This window comes from Hydractinia symbiolongicarpus, chromosome 14 (assembly GCF_029227915.1).
Source record: "Hydractinia symbiolongicarpus strain clone_291-10 chromosome 14, HSymV2.1, whole genome shotgun sequence".
Taxonomy (NCBI): Eukaryota; Metazoa; Cnidaria; class Hydrozoa; order Anthoathecata; family Hydractiniidae; genus Hydractinia; species Hydractinia symbiolongicarpus.
The window spans coordinates 8,276,611-8,298,129 of record NC_079888.1 but is presented as its reverse complement, the minus strand read 5'-3'; the positions used below and the strand labels follow the sequence as shown (position 1 = coordinate 8,298,129).

At 34.4% G+C, this 21,519-nt stretch overlaps 2 protein-coding genes across 2 annotated transcripts; both read left to right on the top strand.

Moving 5' to 3' along the window:
* The first annotated feature begins 3,022 nt into the window (after nucleotides 1-3,022).
* LOC130625969 (pancreatic lipase-related protein 2-like) lies at nucleotides 3,023-9,890 on the top strand. The gene is made up of 9 exons (XM_057441091.1): nucleotides 3,023-3,119; nucleotides 5,210-5,440; nucleotides 5,853-5,990; nucleotides 6,603-6,758; nucleotides 6,871-7,074; nucleotides 7,774-8,010; nucleotides 8,572-8,689; nucleotides 9,480-9,632; nucleotides 9,771-9,890. Exons 1-9 carry the CDS (start codon nucleotides 3,077-3,079, stop codon nucleotides 9,853-9,855), a joined length of 1,365 nt encoding a protein of 454 aa, XP_057297074.1. The 5' UTR covers nucleotides 3,023-3,076; the 3' UTR covers nucleotides 9,856-9,890.
* A 4,395-nt stretch (nucleotides 9,891-14,285) lies between these two features.
* LOC130625897 (coadhesin-like) lies at nucleotides 14,286-18,787 on the top strand. The gene is made up of 5 exons (XM_057441023.1): nucleotides 14,286-15,426; nucleotides 16,405-16,455; nucleotides 16,841-17,020; nucleotides 17,982-18,097; nucleotides 18,177-18,787. The coding sequence occupies exons 1-5, from the start codon at nucleotides 15,267-15,269 to the stop codon at nucleotides 18,669-18,671; spliced, it is 1,002 nt and encodes a 333-aa protein (XP_057297006.1). The 5' UTR covers nucleotides 14,286-15,266; the 3' UTR covers nucleotides 18,672-18,787.
* Nucleotides 18,788-21,519: the final 2,732 nt, after the last annotated feature.

Genomic DNA, 21,519 nt, shown 5'->3' with positions numbered 1-21,519 from the left:
ATCCGTGAAAGATGATAATGCTGTCGTCCTTAACAGTTAGGACTCCGCCATTTAATACTGACACGTGAAGTTTGATGATGTCCGAATGCATAAATGTAATATAGGAACAGCTTATATTATATGACTTATTGTGGGGACGAACCTCGACATTTTTCTTGTTTTTTTTGTTTTCTGGATAGAATTAAAACGAAACTTTCAGCCAGTCCAAGGTATTGGAAGTGTTTCTAGCTCGAAGCAAATGATAGGCAACATCCAAAAACAATTTTAGAGTAGTGAGTCCATTAAAGCAGCAATGGTCCCACTTGTTTTGCTACAACGGCATCGTTTCCAAAGATTGGACAAATTAAAAAAAATGTTTTGTTAAAATGAGTGAGTTGCTAAAATGGACTATGAATTATCCTTGTGTTTTTGTAGTTTGACATGTTATAATAACATTAGATAGCCAAGGGATGCGTTTCTCGTGTAAAATAAATAAAATAAATAAAAAAAAACATTAAAATAATTCTGGATGAAGTTGTTTTCTGTGCATGCGCGCGCAAAGAGCTTATCTCTATTTCCATATTAAAATTTTTTACAAAAGTCGTAGATAACCTGTCTCTTTTTTTTACCTGTCTGCATAACTGTTTGTGGTGTTATAGGTATACGTAGTGGGAATAAAAAGAATTATTAAAATGACAAACGTATATACATGTATAAAAATGTCTTGCTATTTATAAACGTTAAAACGGCATATGACGGCATCTGACGGAGAATCTGACGGCTGGATTTTCCACAGACTAATGACTATTTTCTTCTTAATCTTGCACCTTTGAAGAAATACAGGGAAAGAAAAAGTCAAAGTACAAAAAATGTCATCATATATCACAACAAGTAGACAGTCTTAAATATTTTTTATTGCTACCTTTTGAAATAGTAACACACACTGTCTTTAAGTGCAAAATAAATATACATCAGTAAAATCAAAAGTTGGCTTCGAGATAACAAAGACAACGTGAAGAAAAAATACTAAATCTACTACCTTTAAGAATGTAATGAATACCTCTACAGTCAATGTCCCTCTAAAATTGGTTGACTGGAGTTATGTGAAAAAACTTTTCATTTTTCGACGCGAAATTTAGAAGAAGAACGTATGCCACAAGAAATTGATTTTAAGGGACGATTATGTGCATATGTAAATGAATACGTGGTTACTGAGTATACAAGGAGAAATTGTCAACGATTTTCAGTTACTTTTTGATGACTAATACACAATATTTGAAAACAAATTAAGATGCTGTTTTTTGTTCCGTTTTATTCCCCCTTTTGCCGCCTCCCAGTTCGATTTGCATGTTAGTCGTTAAAGTCAGAGAAATACAAAGCCCATAACCAATCTTATTTTATTATAAATCAGAGTCAAAACTCGACTCTTTTACTCATTGTAAACCCAATAACATTTAGTCTGGGAATTTATGTTAAAATTTGAAATTAAATTAAATTAAACAATTTGCGTTTCTCGAATTGCATGATTTTTGAAATTTCAGAATTTTGATGTTTTTACCTAAAGATCATACTCAGCATCGTGTCAGAGTAAGTTGAGAGTTTTTACACAAAACTCTCAACTTACTCTGGCACGTGAAATTGTTGTTTTGGTGGTAATGTTACGGTTTAAGTCTTCTTAATTACAAGCTCGTGAGCTTGTATTAAAACGCAAATGTGTCCTACAAGAATGGAAATTTTTGCCTCTCTGAGCACCGACACGGAAGTCGTCGTGTGTTCGAATCTCATCTTGGTAACTATTTTTACTTTTTTTTTTTTTCCCTTTTTAAAAAGATAAGACAAGTGTTCAAAACACTTGTTTAACTAACTAGTAAATAAAGGTGTTTCCACCAAACTTTTTAAAAGTGAATGTAGGCAGAATTAACTGAATTAATGAATTTCGCAAATTTTGGGGTTTGTGGGTTTGTGGTCTTTCTTCTTCCTGTCAGTCGGTTCACCCAAGACGGACCCATCGAAAATTAAAAGTTCGAGGAATTTTCCGTTCAGGAAGGTCTCACAAATCAATTTTGAAAAATAAGTGTGTAACAAATATTATTGCGTATCTGAATAGTAAAATATGTCGTGTCTAACTTCGTAACAAAAATCCCAATTTGATAGACAGCTTTTTGTAAACTTTATTCGCGAGGTTGTTTGCGTATATCATACGTCTTGTTTTTAACTTGTACTGGTAAGCTTCTGATTCAAAGAAGAGCTCAATTTGTACAAAATTAAAAAAACTGTTCGAATAGGTTGTTTGTTTGCTGTAAGAATCTAAAGATTTCACATTTTATCAAGTTTCAGGTGAGGATATCAAAAATCACATTTATTTTGTTCATTGAGAAACAGCAGCGGCACATCAAAGAAACTAATCCGGGAAAGGTGCATTGAGTACGGTTTTTGACAATCTAGGAAAATTTTTCACCTTTGCCTAAGCAAACTTTAAGCAAGTTTCTAACTGTTTTAGAACCCAATCGAAAAATGTAACAGTTAAGGGCAAATGGCGAAAAAACGTTCGGCAGAAATAGAATAATTTGAACAATCCCAAAAGTAATTCCGCAAATTTGCCACTTACTACAACTATTTCTGAAAACAAAATCCGTGCCCGAACTTTAAACTGCGTTATCCAGTACTCAGTTTCTGCAAAATCTGGTATATGATTTTAACACAATTATCTTTTAATCACCAGGGCTTTATTGCACCCAAAGAACTCTTTAACGAGTAAATACATATCTTACTTATTTGGTCTCCCTTATCATTTTTAAATTTCTAGCTTGAAAGTTATAAACTTTTTTTCATCGAACGATAGACTAATACGAAAGAGGGCGTGTTCACACTTAAATTCATCTTTCAGCTGTAACAATAAAACACTTATTCTTAGTATGTCAACAAATTTTTATCAGGGACACTTACTACGACATTTTAACTTAGCATATGTTTATTTTTATTTTTAAATTTCCCCCCGTCTCGACGTATATGCGTGGATACAAACATTGGACCCTAGCATGATAGTACTGCATGCAACAGACCGTTACCGTTCATTCAGGAGAAGGTATTGGTCAGGATGCGCATGCTACTTATTCTTCTAGGTTTCGCCTTAACTCAGGGTAAGTGGAAACTTTTTTTGAAACATCATCTATGATATAAATTTATTACTTCACGCATTTTTGTATCTGTTGTGAACCATCAATTTCATAAACTACTTTAATTAGTATTTTTAATAAATAACTTTTTTTATTTCTCTAGATTTAAGTCCAATATACGACTTATTAAATACATGGTGCAAATACCATGGCAACGACGTTACACGCTATTTTATAAGAATATTGTTTTTTGTTCTAGTGTAATCCTAATTTTTTTCTCACAAATGTCAGCCTCGTATATTCCTAATATTTTTCCCACCATGATAACATGTTATCAGCCATATAGATAAATATATATATTCCTACCGTTAATATTCGTTAAGGCTATGGACAACTGAAGAGCTAACTACGCGTTATCTTAAAGGAACGTATAAATTTCCGATGAGGCTGGATTATTTCATTTTTTATGCTCTTTTAGCCTCAAATGTTCTTATTTACGGTGAGGTTTACTGATTATGTCAATTTTTTTTAAGATTGAAAGAAAGAGGGTGTTAAAAATATCTTATTTTAAAATACATACTACTAAAACGTATTTCTCAGTAAATTATTTTGTTTGTATTTTGTTACCTATAAAAGAATTCAATCTGAGTGCGTTAATATATTTCTAAGTTTGTGCAAAATCGCAGCCTCAACATTTTTATAAACTAGCTTAAGAAAAAATTGATTAAATCTAAATTCACATTGCAAACGTAGTTCTCTGCGGCGCAGCACGTCGACGCGCGACCTTTTAGGCCCACAACATGGTAATGCTATTTTTTGGATTCCTCTAAATTCTGGACACAACTTTTGTTTTAAAACAATAATCTTTGTTGTTTTTATGCCACGTCTTTAGCCGCGTGACTCATTTTTAACTCCTATATTATTTACATTTTTTTTTTTTTGGATTTGAGTTTAGTGCAGGTGCTAGAAATAGCAAAATATGATAATATGCTCCAGATTATAGACTCAGGAACGGCCGGGAACGGGTGTTTTGCGCTAACTAGTTTTACTAGGCGTTAGCACCATACATAATAACAAAGAAAAAAAATAAAGACTAATTATTTGCCAAAACATAAGCAACAGGTCATGCACGGCTGCAGTTAAAAGAAATCGAAAACAAGTCAAGTATCCTTTTTTTCGAACCAAACAAAAGTCAACGCAAATAGAAATGCCTTCTCGTCATGCAACACATATCACAGCATTAGGTATTTCCTATGAGGGTATAAGCGAATAAAATTTTTAAAAATTCATAGCTAGTATAAGGTATTTACCGCAATGCTTTATTGGGGGGAAACAGGGATTTTTGATTAGTAGGAGAAAAATATTAGTTGGAAAAAATATAATCATTAATGCATAGAAATAATTGCTTCCCTGTGACTAAAGTGGGGTCTTGTTTAGAGAAAAAATATTGATTATTTCTTTTAATACTTTTTTCACACTAATCCACCAGTTTTTTATCGTCATTAATACGATTTGTTCTCCGTTGCTAGGAAATTCGCCGCCATCTGAAACTTGGTAGCCTAAAATATTCTTGTCACCATGGAGCAGCCGGGGTTCAATCCTCTTTACCATGTCTTAAAACGTTGTTTTAATGTTGTAGTCTTTGAAGTAATTTTTCAATTACTCAAAAGTTTTCTGAATATCTTTAGTCGGGAGTAACTTATTATTTAAACTTTAGTCACTGACCATCAAAATCAATCGCCTTAAAAAGGTTACCTAATAAATAATACATTTGAATCAGGTAGTTTAGAAGATAATTACCATTTCTGTCTTCGTTAACTGTTTCAACCAAGTTTTTTAATTCTGTGGTCTTTGCATAAAGTTTTCCATTTCCTCAAAAGCTACCTGAAGATATTTGGTTCCGTTAAAGTGCGTCAAAGAAAGTTATTGGTAGAGGATTAAGTTAGTCGCAAAAACTTTCAGCCAAGGGAAACTTTAGTCAGCGACCACCCAAATTAGTCATTTTTTAAGGTTTCTGCCCTGATAAAGTATTTCATGTTAACCGTGTAAATAATATTTTAACACTGTTTATGTTAACGGAATTTCTTAAACAATTTTTTTTATTCCAATCACAGCGCATCAAATTTGTTACCATCCATATGGTTGCTTCTCGGATGCCCCTCCGTTTGACTATCCGTTGGTGCAGTTACCAGAAGATCCTAAGGTGCTAAACACAAAGTTCTCTTTGTTTACAAGACTCAACAAAGACGAAGGACAGCCACTCGACCCATTAGACCATGCTCCAACCAACAACTCCAACTTTGATGGAACTAAAAAGACAGTGATAATTGTACATGGATATATTGGTAGGTGTTTTACATATAGGGAAAAAAATAGCAAGTGTATTAACGATCCAACTGCAGGAAATTGAACTTAATCAACCCTGATGTTAATTACTAGAAAAATTCAATTCAAGTTTATCCTTTGCTTTGGAAAGGACTTCTAATAATGGATTTTAGAACGAATAAAGCCCCTTTAGTACAATCTTCCTTGCTAACTAGTTAAAATGCAATAAATTTGTAACAATTGGAACACTAACTGTTGTTAACTAATCAGGAAATCAGGTCTTTTTCAATAACTGGAATACAATGCTAGGAACCGAATTCCTTGTTACCTAATTAAAACACAATGAGGTTGTTGGAACGCCATTGCTAACTAAAGAATTTATCACTGATTTTTCCTGTGCTTAACTTAAGATTTATATTATATATTGCTTAGGTAATTCTGGAGAGTATTGGGTACAGCCTCTAGTCGATGCGTTACTTAAACGTGAACAAATGAATGTCGTGGTAGTGGACTGGAAGAAAGGAGCCGCCTTTCCTTATCATCAAGCTGTTGGTAACGCAAGGATTATAGGTAACAACATATCCAAACGTCTGTCTTTCAACTAGTTGTAGTTACTTTTTTACGAGAAATATTTGTAAAAAGTCGCGAAAATCCGAGATAAACTTCCGCAAATATTCAAATTAAAATATTTACGTGAGATAAACTTTCGAAAATGTTTTACTTTGGAAACGATTCATTTAAAAGTAAAATAAGACTAAGAACAATTATTTAAACTTAAGAAGGGGCGTATCAGGGGGCGTATTTGGGGCGTATTAAAGCTTCAGAAAGAATTATTGAGATCAAATTTCGCAACCCAAGAGTTTTAAATATTTTGCGTGGCATGTATATATTTGATTCTTTAACCAAAAATTGTTACACTCTTAGTGAATATTAACTTTTTTATTATGTAATTGCACGGTCGAAGTTTTTATAAATATTTTATCCTTTCAAATTGTTGTGCGGGAGCTATGTAAGAAGGAAATTCGTTTCGCAAGTCATATTTTGTAAATTTAAGAATTTTGATAATATAAAATATTAAATTTCTTCTTGGTAGTTGCGATTTTTAATGTGCCATCTTAACATCTGCAGGGGTGTATAATTTTTTTTTAACAGATAATGCCATGATTCATTTTCTTTACGCAGGCGCACAAGTTGCACTGCTTCTTAAAGGCTTGCAAGAACAGACAAGATTGGATTTGATGAACGTTCACTGTATTGGATTTAGCATGGGCGCACATGTGTGTGGTTTTGTGGGAAGAAATTTCGCTCGCAGCAACGTAACAATTGGCCGTATATCAGGTATTTACTAACGACATTTCTGGGGTCATCCTAAATTTCTATTTATTTTGTGAGATTTATTTCAAAATGCCAGCGAATCATGTCTATGTTCTTGAAATTTTTCTCCGCGTAGGTTTGGACCCATCGGCACCATATTATGAATTTCGTCATGCTGATGTACGTCTTGATAAAACCGATGCAGATTTTGTCGACGTTATTCACACCGACACTAAAACGCTTTTGGTGAAAGGCTTCGGCACTGCGCAGGAGCTTGGACATTTAGATTTTTATCCTAACGGTGGTCATGATCAACCGAACTGTCGAAATCTAGATAACGGTGAGTGAAAGAGTTTTTTATTGAAAACAGCTTCGTCTTGAAACTGTCTCCCCTCTCTGTTTATTTACTCCCTTAGGCCTTGAAATTTTTCGAGGTAACACACTTTTAATTTTGAGGAAAGTTAAATTAAAAATTTATTATGAAAAAAGGTTTAAAAATGCTACCAGGAGAATTTCCTGTCGAAATAAGGTGCAAAGTTGGTTTGTGGGAAACAATCCTGGTTCTTAGTGGAAGGTTATTACAGATCCCTTTTGCCGGCGTTAGAGGCGTACATAAACTTGGGTTAGAGATTGCACGCTAAGATAGTAAAAATTTGGTGAGTTAAAAACTTACCTGTGAATTAAAACTTTTTATTAGTCAACATACCAACTTTTTTTCTGCGCGAACTTGACAAAAAAATTATTTGTACAATTTTTATCGAGAAACATTTTGCTAGATTGGCGTGCATAAATAAATGCTAGTCAGCATGACAGTTTGTCCTTGATGTTGTAAATCATAGAATAAAACAAAAGAGTCGTGATTGATTGATTAATTTAATATTGTAGAACACCTTAATCGGAACTAAAAGATTACAACCTCTAGATTAGTCATAAGAGCATCCTCTCTGAAGCCTCTCCTAAACCAACCATAATCGAAAAGTATGGCCTTGTTTATTTATTATACATGGAACGTATTTGATGTTTCAACCGCTACTTTCAGGTGTAACACAGTATCTTACATGCAGTCACTACCGCGCAATTGAATATTTCACAGAATCGATTAATATTCAAAACTGTCCTTCAAGAGGTTATCCATGTAAAGATTATCAGACATTTGCGAAAGGACTTTGCACTAAATGTACTACATGTCCTCGGATGGGATACAGTGCGGTTGAATATAAGGACAGTGCTACAGGTGTTTACTATCTCCAAACTGCAGGAAAAAAACCTTTCTGTGGTAAGTATCATTCTATATCATTCTAGTATCATTCTGTCTGTGTTACAACTTCTATGACTATAAAACGCCCATAACAGAGTTTGTAGCAGTACATTTCTTTTACCAAGAAATATTTCTTTAAGCATCGCTAATTGCAAGAACAACAAAATGTAAAGATAAACTGTGCATCTAAAAATTCCTATAATAAACTAGTCGTCAACTCTTGGAAAAATCTACGGGGTCGCCCATCTTTTCTATATCGCATTTTGCGTTTCTGTAACAGACAGACAGACGACGGCTATTATTATAGAGATGTATGTTCACAAAATTTCAACATTATTATAGCAAGTCTTGTAAAATTTGATTTTAACGTCTCTGTAAATTTTAATCTTGCCAGTCACCTACGGCAATTCGCAGCTAATACTTAAAGTTGACCCTTGCATTCAAAAATCCGTCACATCAGATTTTTGTAAAAAACATCAGTCCAAAACTACGACGAAAATAACAATGACGACAATGACAGAAAAAATTCAACAAAAAACAAGGTTGATTTTGTACACTCAACTAATCTATATCTTTTAGCGCACCACTACAACATAGCCTTTTACACGGAATCACAAATCGCTGGTGATTTAGACGATGAAGTTGATGTCATTATCACAGGAGAAAAAGCCGTGTCCGAGAAGATAACCATACCAAGGTATACATGTTTTCTTCATAGCGATGGTTAGATTCAAAATTGGCCAAAAATTAGAAACGTCTTTTCATTATGATCTTTGCGTTTACCTTGTACAAAAAAATACAATGTTTTATATCACGAGAAGGTATAAAATGTCAGGAAACTTTAGGTAACATGTAATTGGGATATGTAAGAACAGAAATGTTTGCTTTTTGCAGACAGAAAAATCGGGTCCGTACTGCTAAATAAAAGCACTAAAAAGCCTTGGGAACGAGGTTGATTTTAATTTACATTTATCTTAAATTTGTTATTGAAAACAAATTCTTGGTCCATTTCTTCGACGCTACGAAGGAACTCAACTGTATTTTTATCAAGTTTTTACCTTTTTTCTACCTACTTGACCTAAACGCATTTAGGAAGCACGGCGATGTTGTAAGCCAAAATCAACTAAGCCTTGTACAGTAAAGTAAAATAATTTTTTAAAAAATTATACGCAATGATAGTTATGTTTATTATTATTATTTTATTATTATTCCGAATATTTATACAGGATATAATTATTAACTTGATCCTGTAATCTGAATATATGCATTAGGTGTACACCGGCATTGCCTACACAATTTCTCTCACATGACATGGATTGACCTGTAACTTTGGTGAAGGCACTTGCTAAACATATCTGCGCTGTGAACCGAACCACGGACCTTGTGATTGCGAAGCAAACTCCGATAATCACAAGGCTACACGCTACCTAATTTTCATAATTTAAAACTATTCTGTTTTTTATGTGTACCTCTGTTCTGCTTTTTAGTCACTATTATAAATCAGGAAGCATTGACAGTTTTCTAATTCATACACGATTCGATCTCGGAAAACCAGAGAAGATAAAAGTCCAACATGGTGCATGGTTGGACATGTGGAAGCTACAAGCCGTAGTGCTTAGACCCATGTGGAATGATAAAGTGTAAGAATGATCAGCAAAATAGTTTTTACTTATAGAATAATCGTCAAAAATAGTCGAAATTGTCATCTGAGTATTTCGTAACTTTACAAGTTGCATTTTATTTGTGTAAAAATAAAAATAAAAATACTTTTCTTTCAGGTATACTGGATGTTACAAGCGATGGCTTAACACAGCTAAAAATGAAGTACCACTCAAGACAGGTCAAGCTGCATATTGTCCCTAAATTTTGACAAAGAAAGATATAATGAGTCAGGAAAACTTTTTTTTCATCTTCCCTTTTTATTTCATTTAGTTCTGTTTCGATCTTCAACGAAATTCTAAGCTTTTTTAATTTATGTAGCATTCCTACTAAATACCATGAATGACGTATAAAAAAAACACGGGGTTGTATTCAATTGCTAACTTTTTCAAAGGGCGTTAACAGCAGATACTTATAATAAAATTCTTGATTTCATAAAAAGCACTTTCTGCTTTGAGGCTTTATTTCAGACGATCGTTTATTTGCCGTGAGAGAGAGACCTTAGTGAGGTGCGGGTAAAGATGGCTAAATTGTCCAAGGGAAGGGATTATTTAGGAAGAACTTTTCCTAGGAGAAAATTCTCTGTGGTAAAGTTATACCGGAAAATTAGCAGTAGGCAATTGAAAAGGGACAAAGAACAATCAGCCTGCCATCTACATACAGCTGAGATGATTTAGTAAATTGCATCACGACTAGCCGTTGACCCGTGAAAAAATGCTAAGGGATTTTCACGTCTCCACTTATAGCTTTTTTGGTTTACAGATAGACAGACACACATGCTAAAGGCAAGCCTTATCCTTTGGCAACAATCCACGAGTTCGGTTGTCAGCATAAAGTAGTGACGTTGTAGGAATCTTAAATAAAGCTGCTACCAACCATTTTGTACACATAAAAAGTAGTTATAAATAAAGCGACCAGTCGTTAGTTCTTAAAAAAATCCACGGATTCACTCGTCCTAAATTAATAGTTGTTATAACTTTCCTTTATGATTGTTTAAGAATGAGAAATACTCAACACGATGTGAGCTAGTTCATTACAAGTGTGAGACATGAATCTTTAATTAGATTTAAAATAATGCATGGATATGGTTAGTAAATTAAAATCAACACAAAATTAACGTTGACTACAAATTCGAAACTAAATACAAGCGGAACTTTCTGAAAAACTTTCTGCATATTAATAGCATAAATATTTAAAAACTTTTAACTATCGTTGGTCGTTTTTATGTAACCAAACTGCAAATAATCTGATAACAAAAGCTAAATAACATTCCAAGTGCCATATATATATTTTTTTTGCAAAGCCTACTATAAAGTCAATGTCAATCTACGTTCTGTTGTTACACCAGGATTTATCGCAATCAACGTGAAATGTCGCAATCAACGGTAAATGTCGCAACGTCGCCGGTAAATGTCGCAAATCAACAGTAAATGTCGCAAACCCAACGGTAAATGTCGCAAACAATTTTGTGTCTAGAACGTTAAAATCAAATGAGTAAATGTCGCCCAGAAATTCACAATTAACAGTAAATGTCGCAATTTTTTTTCATGGTTTCAAACTTTTTTTGATTAAATAACATTATTTTAAATATCACTTGACTATAAAGAAAGAATAAACCACTTGCACCTTTCATGATAATGCTCAACGTGATGGTTTTGCATCATAAATTTTGAATAGCGGCGCGTGTCCCTATTGTTAAAGGTATTGAAACAATGAACTATCTTTTAAACTTTGAAACTGTTACGAGTTTTGATTGCCTTGAAATTAGATGTGCTGTAGAAGATTACAGAGTGTTCATATTACTGTCAGCATAGAAATATTTTTCAGTCGTATATAATTAACTGGGCGTTTTTAACCGGCCTGAATTTAGGACTTTGATTTAAAGGACACCAGCAATATTAGATACTCGTGAAACCTGCATTCTTGAAACGATGAAGAGTGTAGTAATGCTTGTAGCTTTTCTCGCTTATTTTGGAGGCGCGTCTGCTGTTAATGAGAGGACCATAAAAGCTCTTACCAAAGAAGAGTATATAACCGTTTTGAAACACCAGTAGTTGATCGAACGGCACTGCAGAAGTCCGCGATAAGAAAATACCAGCGATAGGGGTGGTTTGCAATACTATCCATCACTTGACCCAAACAATAAAGGCATCTAAAAACTTGTTTATATTACATATTGTCTTATTATGTTTTAAGTTTACTTTGATGATTTGTCGAACTTTTGTTTTAACGTCTTCTCCTTCATTACACTCATTACAAAATTGTAAGGAAGTGGTCTTTTCATAAGTGCTGTTTATTTCGAGATAACATTAAAGTTTAGTTTGTTAGGATTATTTGCATATGTAAGAAAAACCTTTTAGCTTCTTCAAAATTTTTATTCCTTCCCTCAGTGATACTTACGTTGTAGAACATTTTGAGAGTAATATGGTGATTTCTATCTGTGCGACATTTACCGTTGATCATCTATTTTGGTGCGACATTTGTTGTTGCGACATTTACGGTTGGGTTTGCGACATTTACTGTTGACTTGCAACATTTACCGGCGACGTTGCGACATTTACCATTGATTGCGACATATCACGTTGATTGCGACATATCCTGGTGTAACATCTGTTTTGATGAATATGTGATGTTTACAAAACACGTTTGGTGAACCACTGACAGGCCGCCATGTTGTATTATTTGTATCTTTGTTATCTGCCTTTTCGTGGTCATCTCTGCTTAAATTATAATGCTAGTTTACATTTTATCTCTAATATTGTACCTTCGGCCACTCATCACAAGTAGGAAATGGTAACCAACGAAATTTCGCTAACTAAACGGAATACTTATACTTAGCTTTGAAGTATGGCTGAAGACGCTAATTGAGACAGGAACTAGTTTAAACACGAAATATAGATCTAAATATTTAAATATAGTTGTTTTTTAACTAGCACATTCATTATTGTAAAACGCCAATTTTGGTCAAATTATTTTTTATATCATCCCTGATTTTTTTTATGTAATAAGCGGTATAAAGGATTAATAACAATACGAATATGGCGCGAAACTTTGAAGATTGAATATATTTTGTCTATACACCATATATTAAAGAAGGCAAAGCAGAAATAAAACGACGAGTTTACATCAATTTTTTTTATTCTTTTGCTTCAAATTGTAGTAAAAACATTCAGCATACACCACAACTAATAGAACAATATCGAATCATCCATCTAGGGTTACTCTCGCAATCACCACGTCGAGCCCATCCATCACAATCAGTGTATGAATCCTTACAAGGTCCACAAACGGAGCAGCTGTATCTGCAATCACGTAACAATGGAGCATTGTTACAATCTGCATTTGAAGCACAATCGTTTCTTTTATTTCCAAGGATCACCTTAGGAATAAATAAAAGTCACTTTCCCATTATCCAATTCCAAACGATGAAGTCAGTTACAAGTTTTTCAAACAATTGATATCATGTTGATTTTACTTAAAATTATGTGCGTGTGCAATATCGATGCAAGATATATCCATTTTCAGTACACATGGAAACAAAATTCACTTTTATGTATTGAAAATGAAAAGCTTCTTAGCCCGGGAGCGGGTTAAAAAACCTTGAACCAAGCTTTGTGATGAATTTTTTCCACAGGAAATAATGAAAAGTAAGAAGTTTCCAAAATTCACCTGTCTCAGTTTTTTTCTCTCTTTAGCAAAATTTTAAAAATCTTGAACTCTTAATAGGTCGATATTTATTTTCAGTCTCGTGAGAGTTCGAGTTATCGAGAGTCAACTGCACTCAAATCTATATCGGTATTATATCGCTATTGCTATTTTTGGCGGAAACGTGAAAGCTGACATTTTTGATTATAAAGAAATCCTTCTGTGTACTATGCTTTAAACAAACCATTTGGATTTTTTTGCCACATTTCGCCCTCATACTCTAACGTAACTAGTCGTTGTTCGCAAAGAATTCACGTGAACTCATTCTCATGTGTCTACGCGCAGCTACCATTTATTCTCCAAGAGAGAGGCTTGCCGAGCTTCATATGTAGACTAGCTACAATCAGGGACAAACATATTGAGACTAAGGCAGTTTTTACTCATTATCTAAATATGAGCAAAACAGTCAAACAGTCAATGCTCTGCAGCCGGCAGGCAGCAAAGTCGCTACTTTAGCACACAAGTAGGCCAGGCAGAGAGGGTTGAAAAGTTGTTAGTCACATTCTCTAACACGCCCTGCACACTGAAATAATTCACGTCGGGGACCACGAAGGTCCCGAAATTCGTGATTAATGGCCTTGCTAACGTCAGCAACAATTAGCTTATTTTAAGAAATTCGAATTTACCAAGTCATAACTCCACTATGAACATTGATAAATGAACTTTGACAAGTGCAAGATGAACTTTGACAAGTGCAATATAATATAGAATAAGGCTACGCAATTACTTGTGGTCGCGAACTTCGAAATTTGTTGTCTTGTACCAACATATTGTGACGATGATTGTAGGTGACATAGCACAGAGTGAAAAAATGAGCACTTAGTACATGTGTACATGTGTTAAAGCCCACGAAGCGTACGGGACTTTGTTTTACAATGGCGTCTACTTTCTTTTAAAACAATATACTTAATGGGAATATCAGGCTGGTATATATTTTAAATTTAAAATAATAGGCCTATTGTCTAGAACAATAGGAAGATAAATGACCAGCCTTAGAATTCGTAAGGCTTCATAAAAATAAAGTGTGTATTATAATATGGTGATTTCGAATTAAATCACCCCCTCCTCCAATATTTACTTCTCTTTAATAATAGCCGTATTTTGTCTGGTTCTGAGCGGACCCCTGCTGAGTTAGAAAATCGTGCTACGGAAACACGAATATCAAATGTGATATATTTTTATCCACTTTGTTGCCACGGGTAAATTTAAAGGACGGACCCGTGGATTTTTCCACGGGCTAACGACTAGTCCCTATAATAATAGCCGTATTTTGTCTGTATCTGCGCAAAATAATACTACAAGTAGCGAAATACGGTAAATAACGGACAGGCAATCCCGTGGATTTATTCACGGGCCACCGTCTAGTTTTCAATATTATTTGTGTCATGATAAACCTTGGTTCCAGAGCGTCGCGTCATGTCCGATACCTAAAGCTAAGAAACTTACTAGCTAACGAGGTTGCAGAAATAATCGCTATCTTGTACAGATAAAAAATCATTGTCTTTTTAATGAAGCTTAATTATATAGGAAGCGCAACTTCGTTCGAAACTCGTGGTAAACATTTTAATTAATTTTAAGTTTTCTATTAAATTAAAGTTGATTACCCTTATGCTTGAGTCTATGTGTGATTTGTGATATATATAATCCATAATTAGCTTAAATCACCTGAGGTGGAGACCGTTGGTGCTTTCTGTTCATACATTTATTAATTTAATTGAGGTAACTAATACATATGAAAGTGACAAATAGAAATGTATTTATTAAGACGTGGCTAGGACGACGTATCTACTCGACAGCATTTCGAGAAAGCCCGGATTCAAAGTCTTAATACACCACCACGATATATCATACACAATAAATATGGTGTTATTAATATTTCGAAAGATGGCAGACGCCTCCAGGTAAATGCTATGTATTTCAAGTTTGGTCGCCTTCTTGTTGTTATTTTGAACATTACACTGTTGTTTGTCATTTCTATGATCTTGACCGAGTTTTATGGGGTTATTATATTTCGTGATGGTGGTTACACAGAATGGTCAAAATTTACAAAGTGTACCGTTAGTTGTGGAGGTAAAGCTATTTTTTGTTCCGTGTTTTTGTTTTGTGACGACTTTGTTTGTTTTGTTCTTCATACGTCTGTTTCCACGTCTAGGATTTTTCTAAGATGCACGATTAAGATAATGGCGAAAAAAAGAGATTAATGACATTGGACATAGCTATATGTTAATTTAAAAGCAATAGAGAGTTGTTCATTTTCGCCTAATATCTTTCTTTGTTTGTACTCTTTCTTCCCATTGGTTATTCCCTAAACTTTGACAAACTTATTGCTGTACGGAACGAAAAATATTTATGGATGAGAATAATATCATCAATAAAGCAGCTTTTAATTTTCACCTATTTTGATCTTACATGCATTATTAAACTAATGTTCTGAAGAACAACAACGTTGACATAAAAAATTGTTGTAGCTACGGTATGTAATCCTGCCAAAACTGATTAATTGTATAATTATTCCCAAAATTCGTAACAAGTTCAACAATACACTATTTTGATTATCAGAATCATCTATCGCATAATTGATTATATTACGTTTGACACGTTAACCTCGCGCAATGTTTCTCCCCCGCCCGTAAGCATATGACGATTCTTCTTTAACCACTTTTATCTCGATTCTTCCTCTGTTCATAAGTGCACGATATTTGCCCGAAGTACGCCATTTTCTCTCCCTGTTCAGGACTACACAATATTCCCCATTGTACATGATTAAACAATATTTTTTCCATCAAATACACATTATCTCCTGTCCATAAAATGTGTCAGCGAAGGACACTAAAAATAAAGTCACACGAATATGTGCAGGGGGGGACTGTAGCTGGTTTACCATTTATCCTGCAGAAAACGGAGCTTATTTGGAGCAGTAATAAAAGAGTTATTGTAACTTAAAACCTTTCTACATTTTAAGGTATAGATCTATTTTCCGAAAATGCTGCACGCTTTAAAGAAATAATGTCCAATGTATTATTTACTCACCCTTTGCTTTATTTTCAGGCGGATTTAGGCATCGTAAAAGAGATTGTACTGATCCAGAACCTTCGCTAGGTAAGATACAATTTGTTTTGACGTTACTTAAAGGCCGGTTTGCGATAAATTTGAATAAAGCTGCGCATAGCTATTCTTAACGGATCAAAAAATATGGGTATTAGTATAACAGACTTGTCGTTATCCGAAAAAAAAAATCGACAGGAATTAGACAAAAATCTCCGGCGTCGATATTTGGTGCATCTTTGAGATATTTTCTTTACCCGTAGTACGACTAATTCGTCCCTATGTAAAAAAATTTTATGCATCCGTAGCACAACATTATTCTCTTGCAAAGACAAAATAAGATGCATTCGAGTATTTCTAGTATGTTTGTAAACGACCGACATAGCAGGGTACAAATTAAACTTAAAACAAGTTTACCTAAGTTTTACATTTCTTCCAGGTGGTCAAACCTGCAGTAGACTGGGACCGTCTCAAGAAGTGCTGCGATGCAACGAACGTAACTGTCCAGTGAATGGTGGTTTCGAACGATGGAGCAGATTCGGTGAATGCAGTTCAAGCTGCGGAGAAGGGACACAAAAACGAGTCAGGTACTGTATTAATCCGGTGCCTAAATTTGGAGGTAAATTTTATAATTTTTCTTTTTAAATTCTTTTTAACTGGTGAAAATCAGAAAACGCGAATTCACACCGGTAAAATTAACTTTTCAGGTGCAGCGCGGCATTTATTTATAGGGTGAACTTTCTCTTTGAAATTACTGATAGCTAAATGAAAGTTATTTTAATGTTTTGAGGCTTTTACATATTTCATTTATCGAAAATCACCCAAATATCCGATTTTCTTTCGATTTTAAGTTTAATCAGAAAAAGTCAAGAAATCAGATCGGTCACTTGTCAAAAGCTGGTACAATGATTCCTCTTGATAAAAGAGAGGTATGGTTCTTAGTTATAATATAAAAAATTGACAAGCAGTTGTCTAATAACAAAATATGAAAATTTAGTATACATTATCTTAAATGAAATTCTATAAAAAATGGGATTGGCGAAATCCGCTGGACCAAAATTTTGCGTGAACTTCTTAATCTGTGAGTCATCGCGATGACAAAAATAAAGAAAAATAAAGAAAAACTTAGTAGTAGAGTCTAGTTACTTATAATATTATGCAACCTCTTTTTTAGGGTTTTCTTTAATATCGAGAAAAATCCTAAGAAGCGTTGCGGACAAGTTCAGCACTCTAAAAGTGCGCGTGAGTCAAATATGCAGAACAGTTAGAGTATTTGTATATATCTACATATATCTAAGTAATTTTTCGATTTTTAGCGGTATTTATATAACTAGCTATACATAAAGTAGTATATAAAACAGAGTAATTTGTACCCAGATTGTTCCCAGAGTTTTTCTACGCCTACTGAAGGCGGTCAGCATAATATAGGCATAGAATAGCTCTGGAGGCGAGGATATCATTTATACATATATACTTGTCGCCGTGTTTTTATCTGCCCCTATGTCAAGCTGGCGTATCAAACTGCCAAAAAAATGAACTGGCAACAGATTTGATTAAATTTTATTCTTTTTTAACACTAGGATTAGATTGTAAGCAACAGAAACTTGGTGACTACGAAGAGGAGAGAAGTTGTAACGAGCAACCATGCTCTGTCGATGGCGGATACACCGAATGGTCTGAATGGACAGAATGTTCAGTACGTGGTTACTCTAGTTAAGATCCACAAGATTTAATATTATTAAGATTTAAAGAATATTTTCTTCTATTATTTTCAGGTATCGTGCGGTCAAGGTACAAAATCTCGGTTGCGCTCTTGCACAGATCCAGCACCATCTTTCGGAGGAAAGGATTGTAGTAATCTTGGTCCTGATAAGGAGAACCCAGAATGTATAATCGAATGCCCAGTAAACGGAGGATACGGTGAATGGACACACTGGGATAAATGTACAGTTGATTGTGGAGGAGGTTTTCACACGCGAACGCGCGCTTGTGACTTTCCTTCACCTAGCGGAAATGGAAAAACATGCCTGGAGATGGGCTACGGAAATGCAGAAGACACAAAGCCGTGTCATACAGAGGCTTGTAACAAAAATGGTGGTTATAGCGCATGGGGGAAATGGTCAGAATGCTCGAAGACATGCGGAGGAGGAAGAACAGAGAGGGTGAGGCATTGTGACAACCCGAAACCATTAGGAAAAGGTAAAACGTGTAAAGAACAGCACCTTGGAGCAAGCATCGAAGCTGATGAATGCAACACACAAAGTTGTTAGATACAAGACCAAGATTTAGTAATAGGTTATAGGGGGGGTTCACACTAGAATTTTAAAAGCATGCTATAAATTTAAAGCATGGTTTAAAGCATGCTTAAAAATGTGAACGCATTTTTGCTTTATTAAAACGCCTTTCAAATTATGTTTACTTGCTTTAAACATGCTTTAAATGAAGCAAAAATAAAGAGTGCTTCGAGGCACTCTTTATTTTTGCTTTAGCTGCTATAAGTGCATAAAACAATAGAATGAAAATTATGCACAAATATTTGAGTATTAAAAGTGAGGATTTTGAGCGGGTATTATGAAAGTGAAAGTTCATTTGTATGTGAGAAAAACAACAACACGAACGTTTTGTTTCAAATTTTGTTTATAAATCTCCCTTTGATGTTACCGGCAACTTGCTTTAGTCAAAGGATGCTTCATTTTTATACTAAGCATGCTTTATTCTAGTGTGACCCCCCCATAGTATTTAAAGAGAGGTTTATATTTAGATTATTTAATGAATACATTTACATATTTATTTAATATTCGTTGTTAATTAACTTCAGTTTTTTCTTTGTTCGTTCAAATTTGCTTCTAAGATAGTTATATTACTTGTATTACTACAAACTGTTTTGAACCTAAGAAAAATTATATGTTTGTTATTTAAAACTTTGTTATTTGAGTTTTTGCAATAGATTACAGATTACTGAACTGTTTATTTAGTTTTATATGCTTCAAAATAAATGAAAAAGTAATAATTTGACCATCTCCATGCGACATGCCTTTTTAGAATTAAGTGGATTAAGTGAGAAGTGAAAAGGACCGCTAACCCCAAAACAGGCTTCGTAGCGATGGCAGCCTACTCACTGGACGGAATACCGTATTCAGACGGAAACTTAACTCTCATTTATTTTTGAGAATAATTTAATCATGAAATTATCAACAAATTTCCACGTGAGGTAAGTCTCCCTTGTTGGGGAGAAGGGTTATTTCATAAATTATTCTCAGAATTTTGAGGGTGAAGTGAGATGTCACAGTGACTTGTTAAGAAATGGGGGAAATCAAGGTGAACAAATGCACTTACCACCTGTTTACTGTATAGCAGAAGCGTTATCTTCGGGTATTCTAATGTAACTTATTTTCATTGTGACTTTGATATATAAGAAACAATAATTAAATTTGTCTTTAACTTTATACAGTTTTGATGGTTATTTTTTTTATTTTTTTTAAATATATTTATTCATTAAAAATAATTACAATTTAATTAAAACATAAATAGCCTAAGGTTAAAGTAAAACTTTATTGTTAAGGCTATGAGCCACACGAGTGTTTGACTGAATAGAAGAGAAGTGCGCATTGGTGACTAAATAAAATAAAAACTTTATATTCTGACATCTATACAGGCATGATCAAATCATTAACCACCTATGTGTGCAACTTGGTATTCAAGAATAACTTGGTACTCAAGGATCTTGAACCTCTAAGGCAAAGCAAACAGATTTCATTATTACGAAGGAGAGTTTGCATCTCATCCAAGTCATTATTTTATCGTATTGTTCGCCAAATTTTTTCTGCAACAAATTTTTCTGAAATTCAGAACATTCTTTGCTCATTCCCACGTTTATGGAAAAGACAAGTGGGGTGAATGTGCCATGTTTGTTATCTAATACACGCTGATTGTATTTACCTTTCTTTTCAGCTTCATGCCTCTTACTTATCTTATTAATTGACGTTTGAATTTGGGATGGGGCATTTACATTGGTCAAACGTACATCGAAGTAAGCAGACTGTCCTGGACGCCAAAAACCCCTGGCTCTTACATCAAGCCTTACTTCATCGTTGTTGACTGGTGAAAGCTTTGGCTCGATTTCCACATCATTACAAACCTTTTTGCAACAAATTCGCTTCGAAATCACGTACGTTGTTATGACACATGGTCACAAAACCGCCTTATTTACAGCACATGGCATGGGTGGTATTGAAATCATCTCTGCACGCACATTTTGATGGAAGACTCGTAATCGACGGCGGCACTTTTTGTTAGTATTGGTATTCCAAGGCCGCCAGTTTTTATCGATCTTTTGTAAAGAGCTCTTTCACTTTCCGAAGTTGTGTTGCCCTAAAGAGATGGTAAAAAAATATCGGATATGATCGTATCTAGAGGTACTAAATATTCTTCCATACCAGGTATTGTACGCATGAAATATGTAAATTTGTTTAACTCGCCATGTGTAAAAGCTGCAAAGGCTGCTTACGGTTCTCTCAACGCTATTGTTGAAAGTTTTTTCATTTCTTCACACCATTAACTAGTTTTATTATTTGCATATTCATCAAAAAACTCTTTGCTTCCAATTGAAGCTCCAAGATGTCGTTTTTCTGTTGTCGTAAATTGTATTGACGAGTCGTTAAAATTTTTTCTGGCTTCAAGTTCAATCACTTCACTTTTACAAATCATCCATGATTTACTCTCGTTGACGTAAAAACCGTAGTTTTTTCCCTCTTTAATCACACCGTCCCACCACTTTTTCAGGCCAATAATATTACCGGCACCAGTCATCTGCCAGTCATACCTGTTTCACACCTGCAGCAGATTTTAGACGTTCTTGGGATAACACAGTACTTAAGGCATAGAAGGACATGGCAAGGTTATCACCTTGAGTTGTCCCTTTTAGCGACAAAATCTCCTTCCCATCGTCGATAATAAGACGCGAAGGACTGCGGCATGTATTGATAAGCACAGTTGCGAATTGCGGACAAATATGTTGTATGTTATGTAGTGCAACTTGTCTATTCAAAGAGTTAAAGACATTTTTTGCGTTAACTAAAATAACGGCATCGCATTTATGATGTTCAAAGATTTCACACA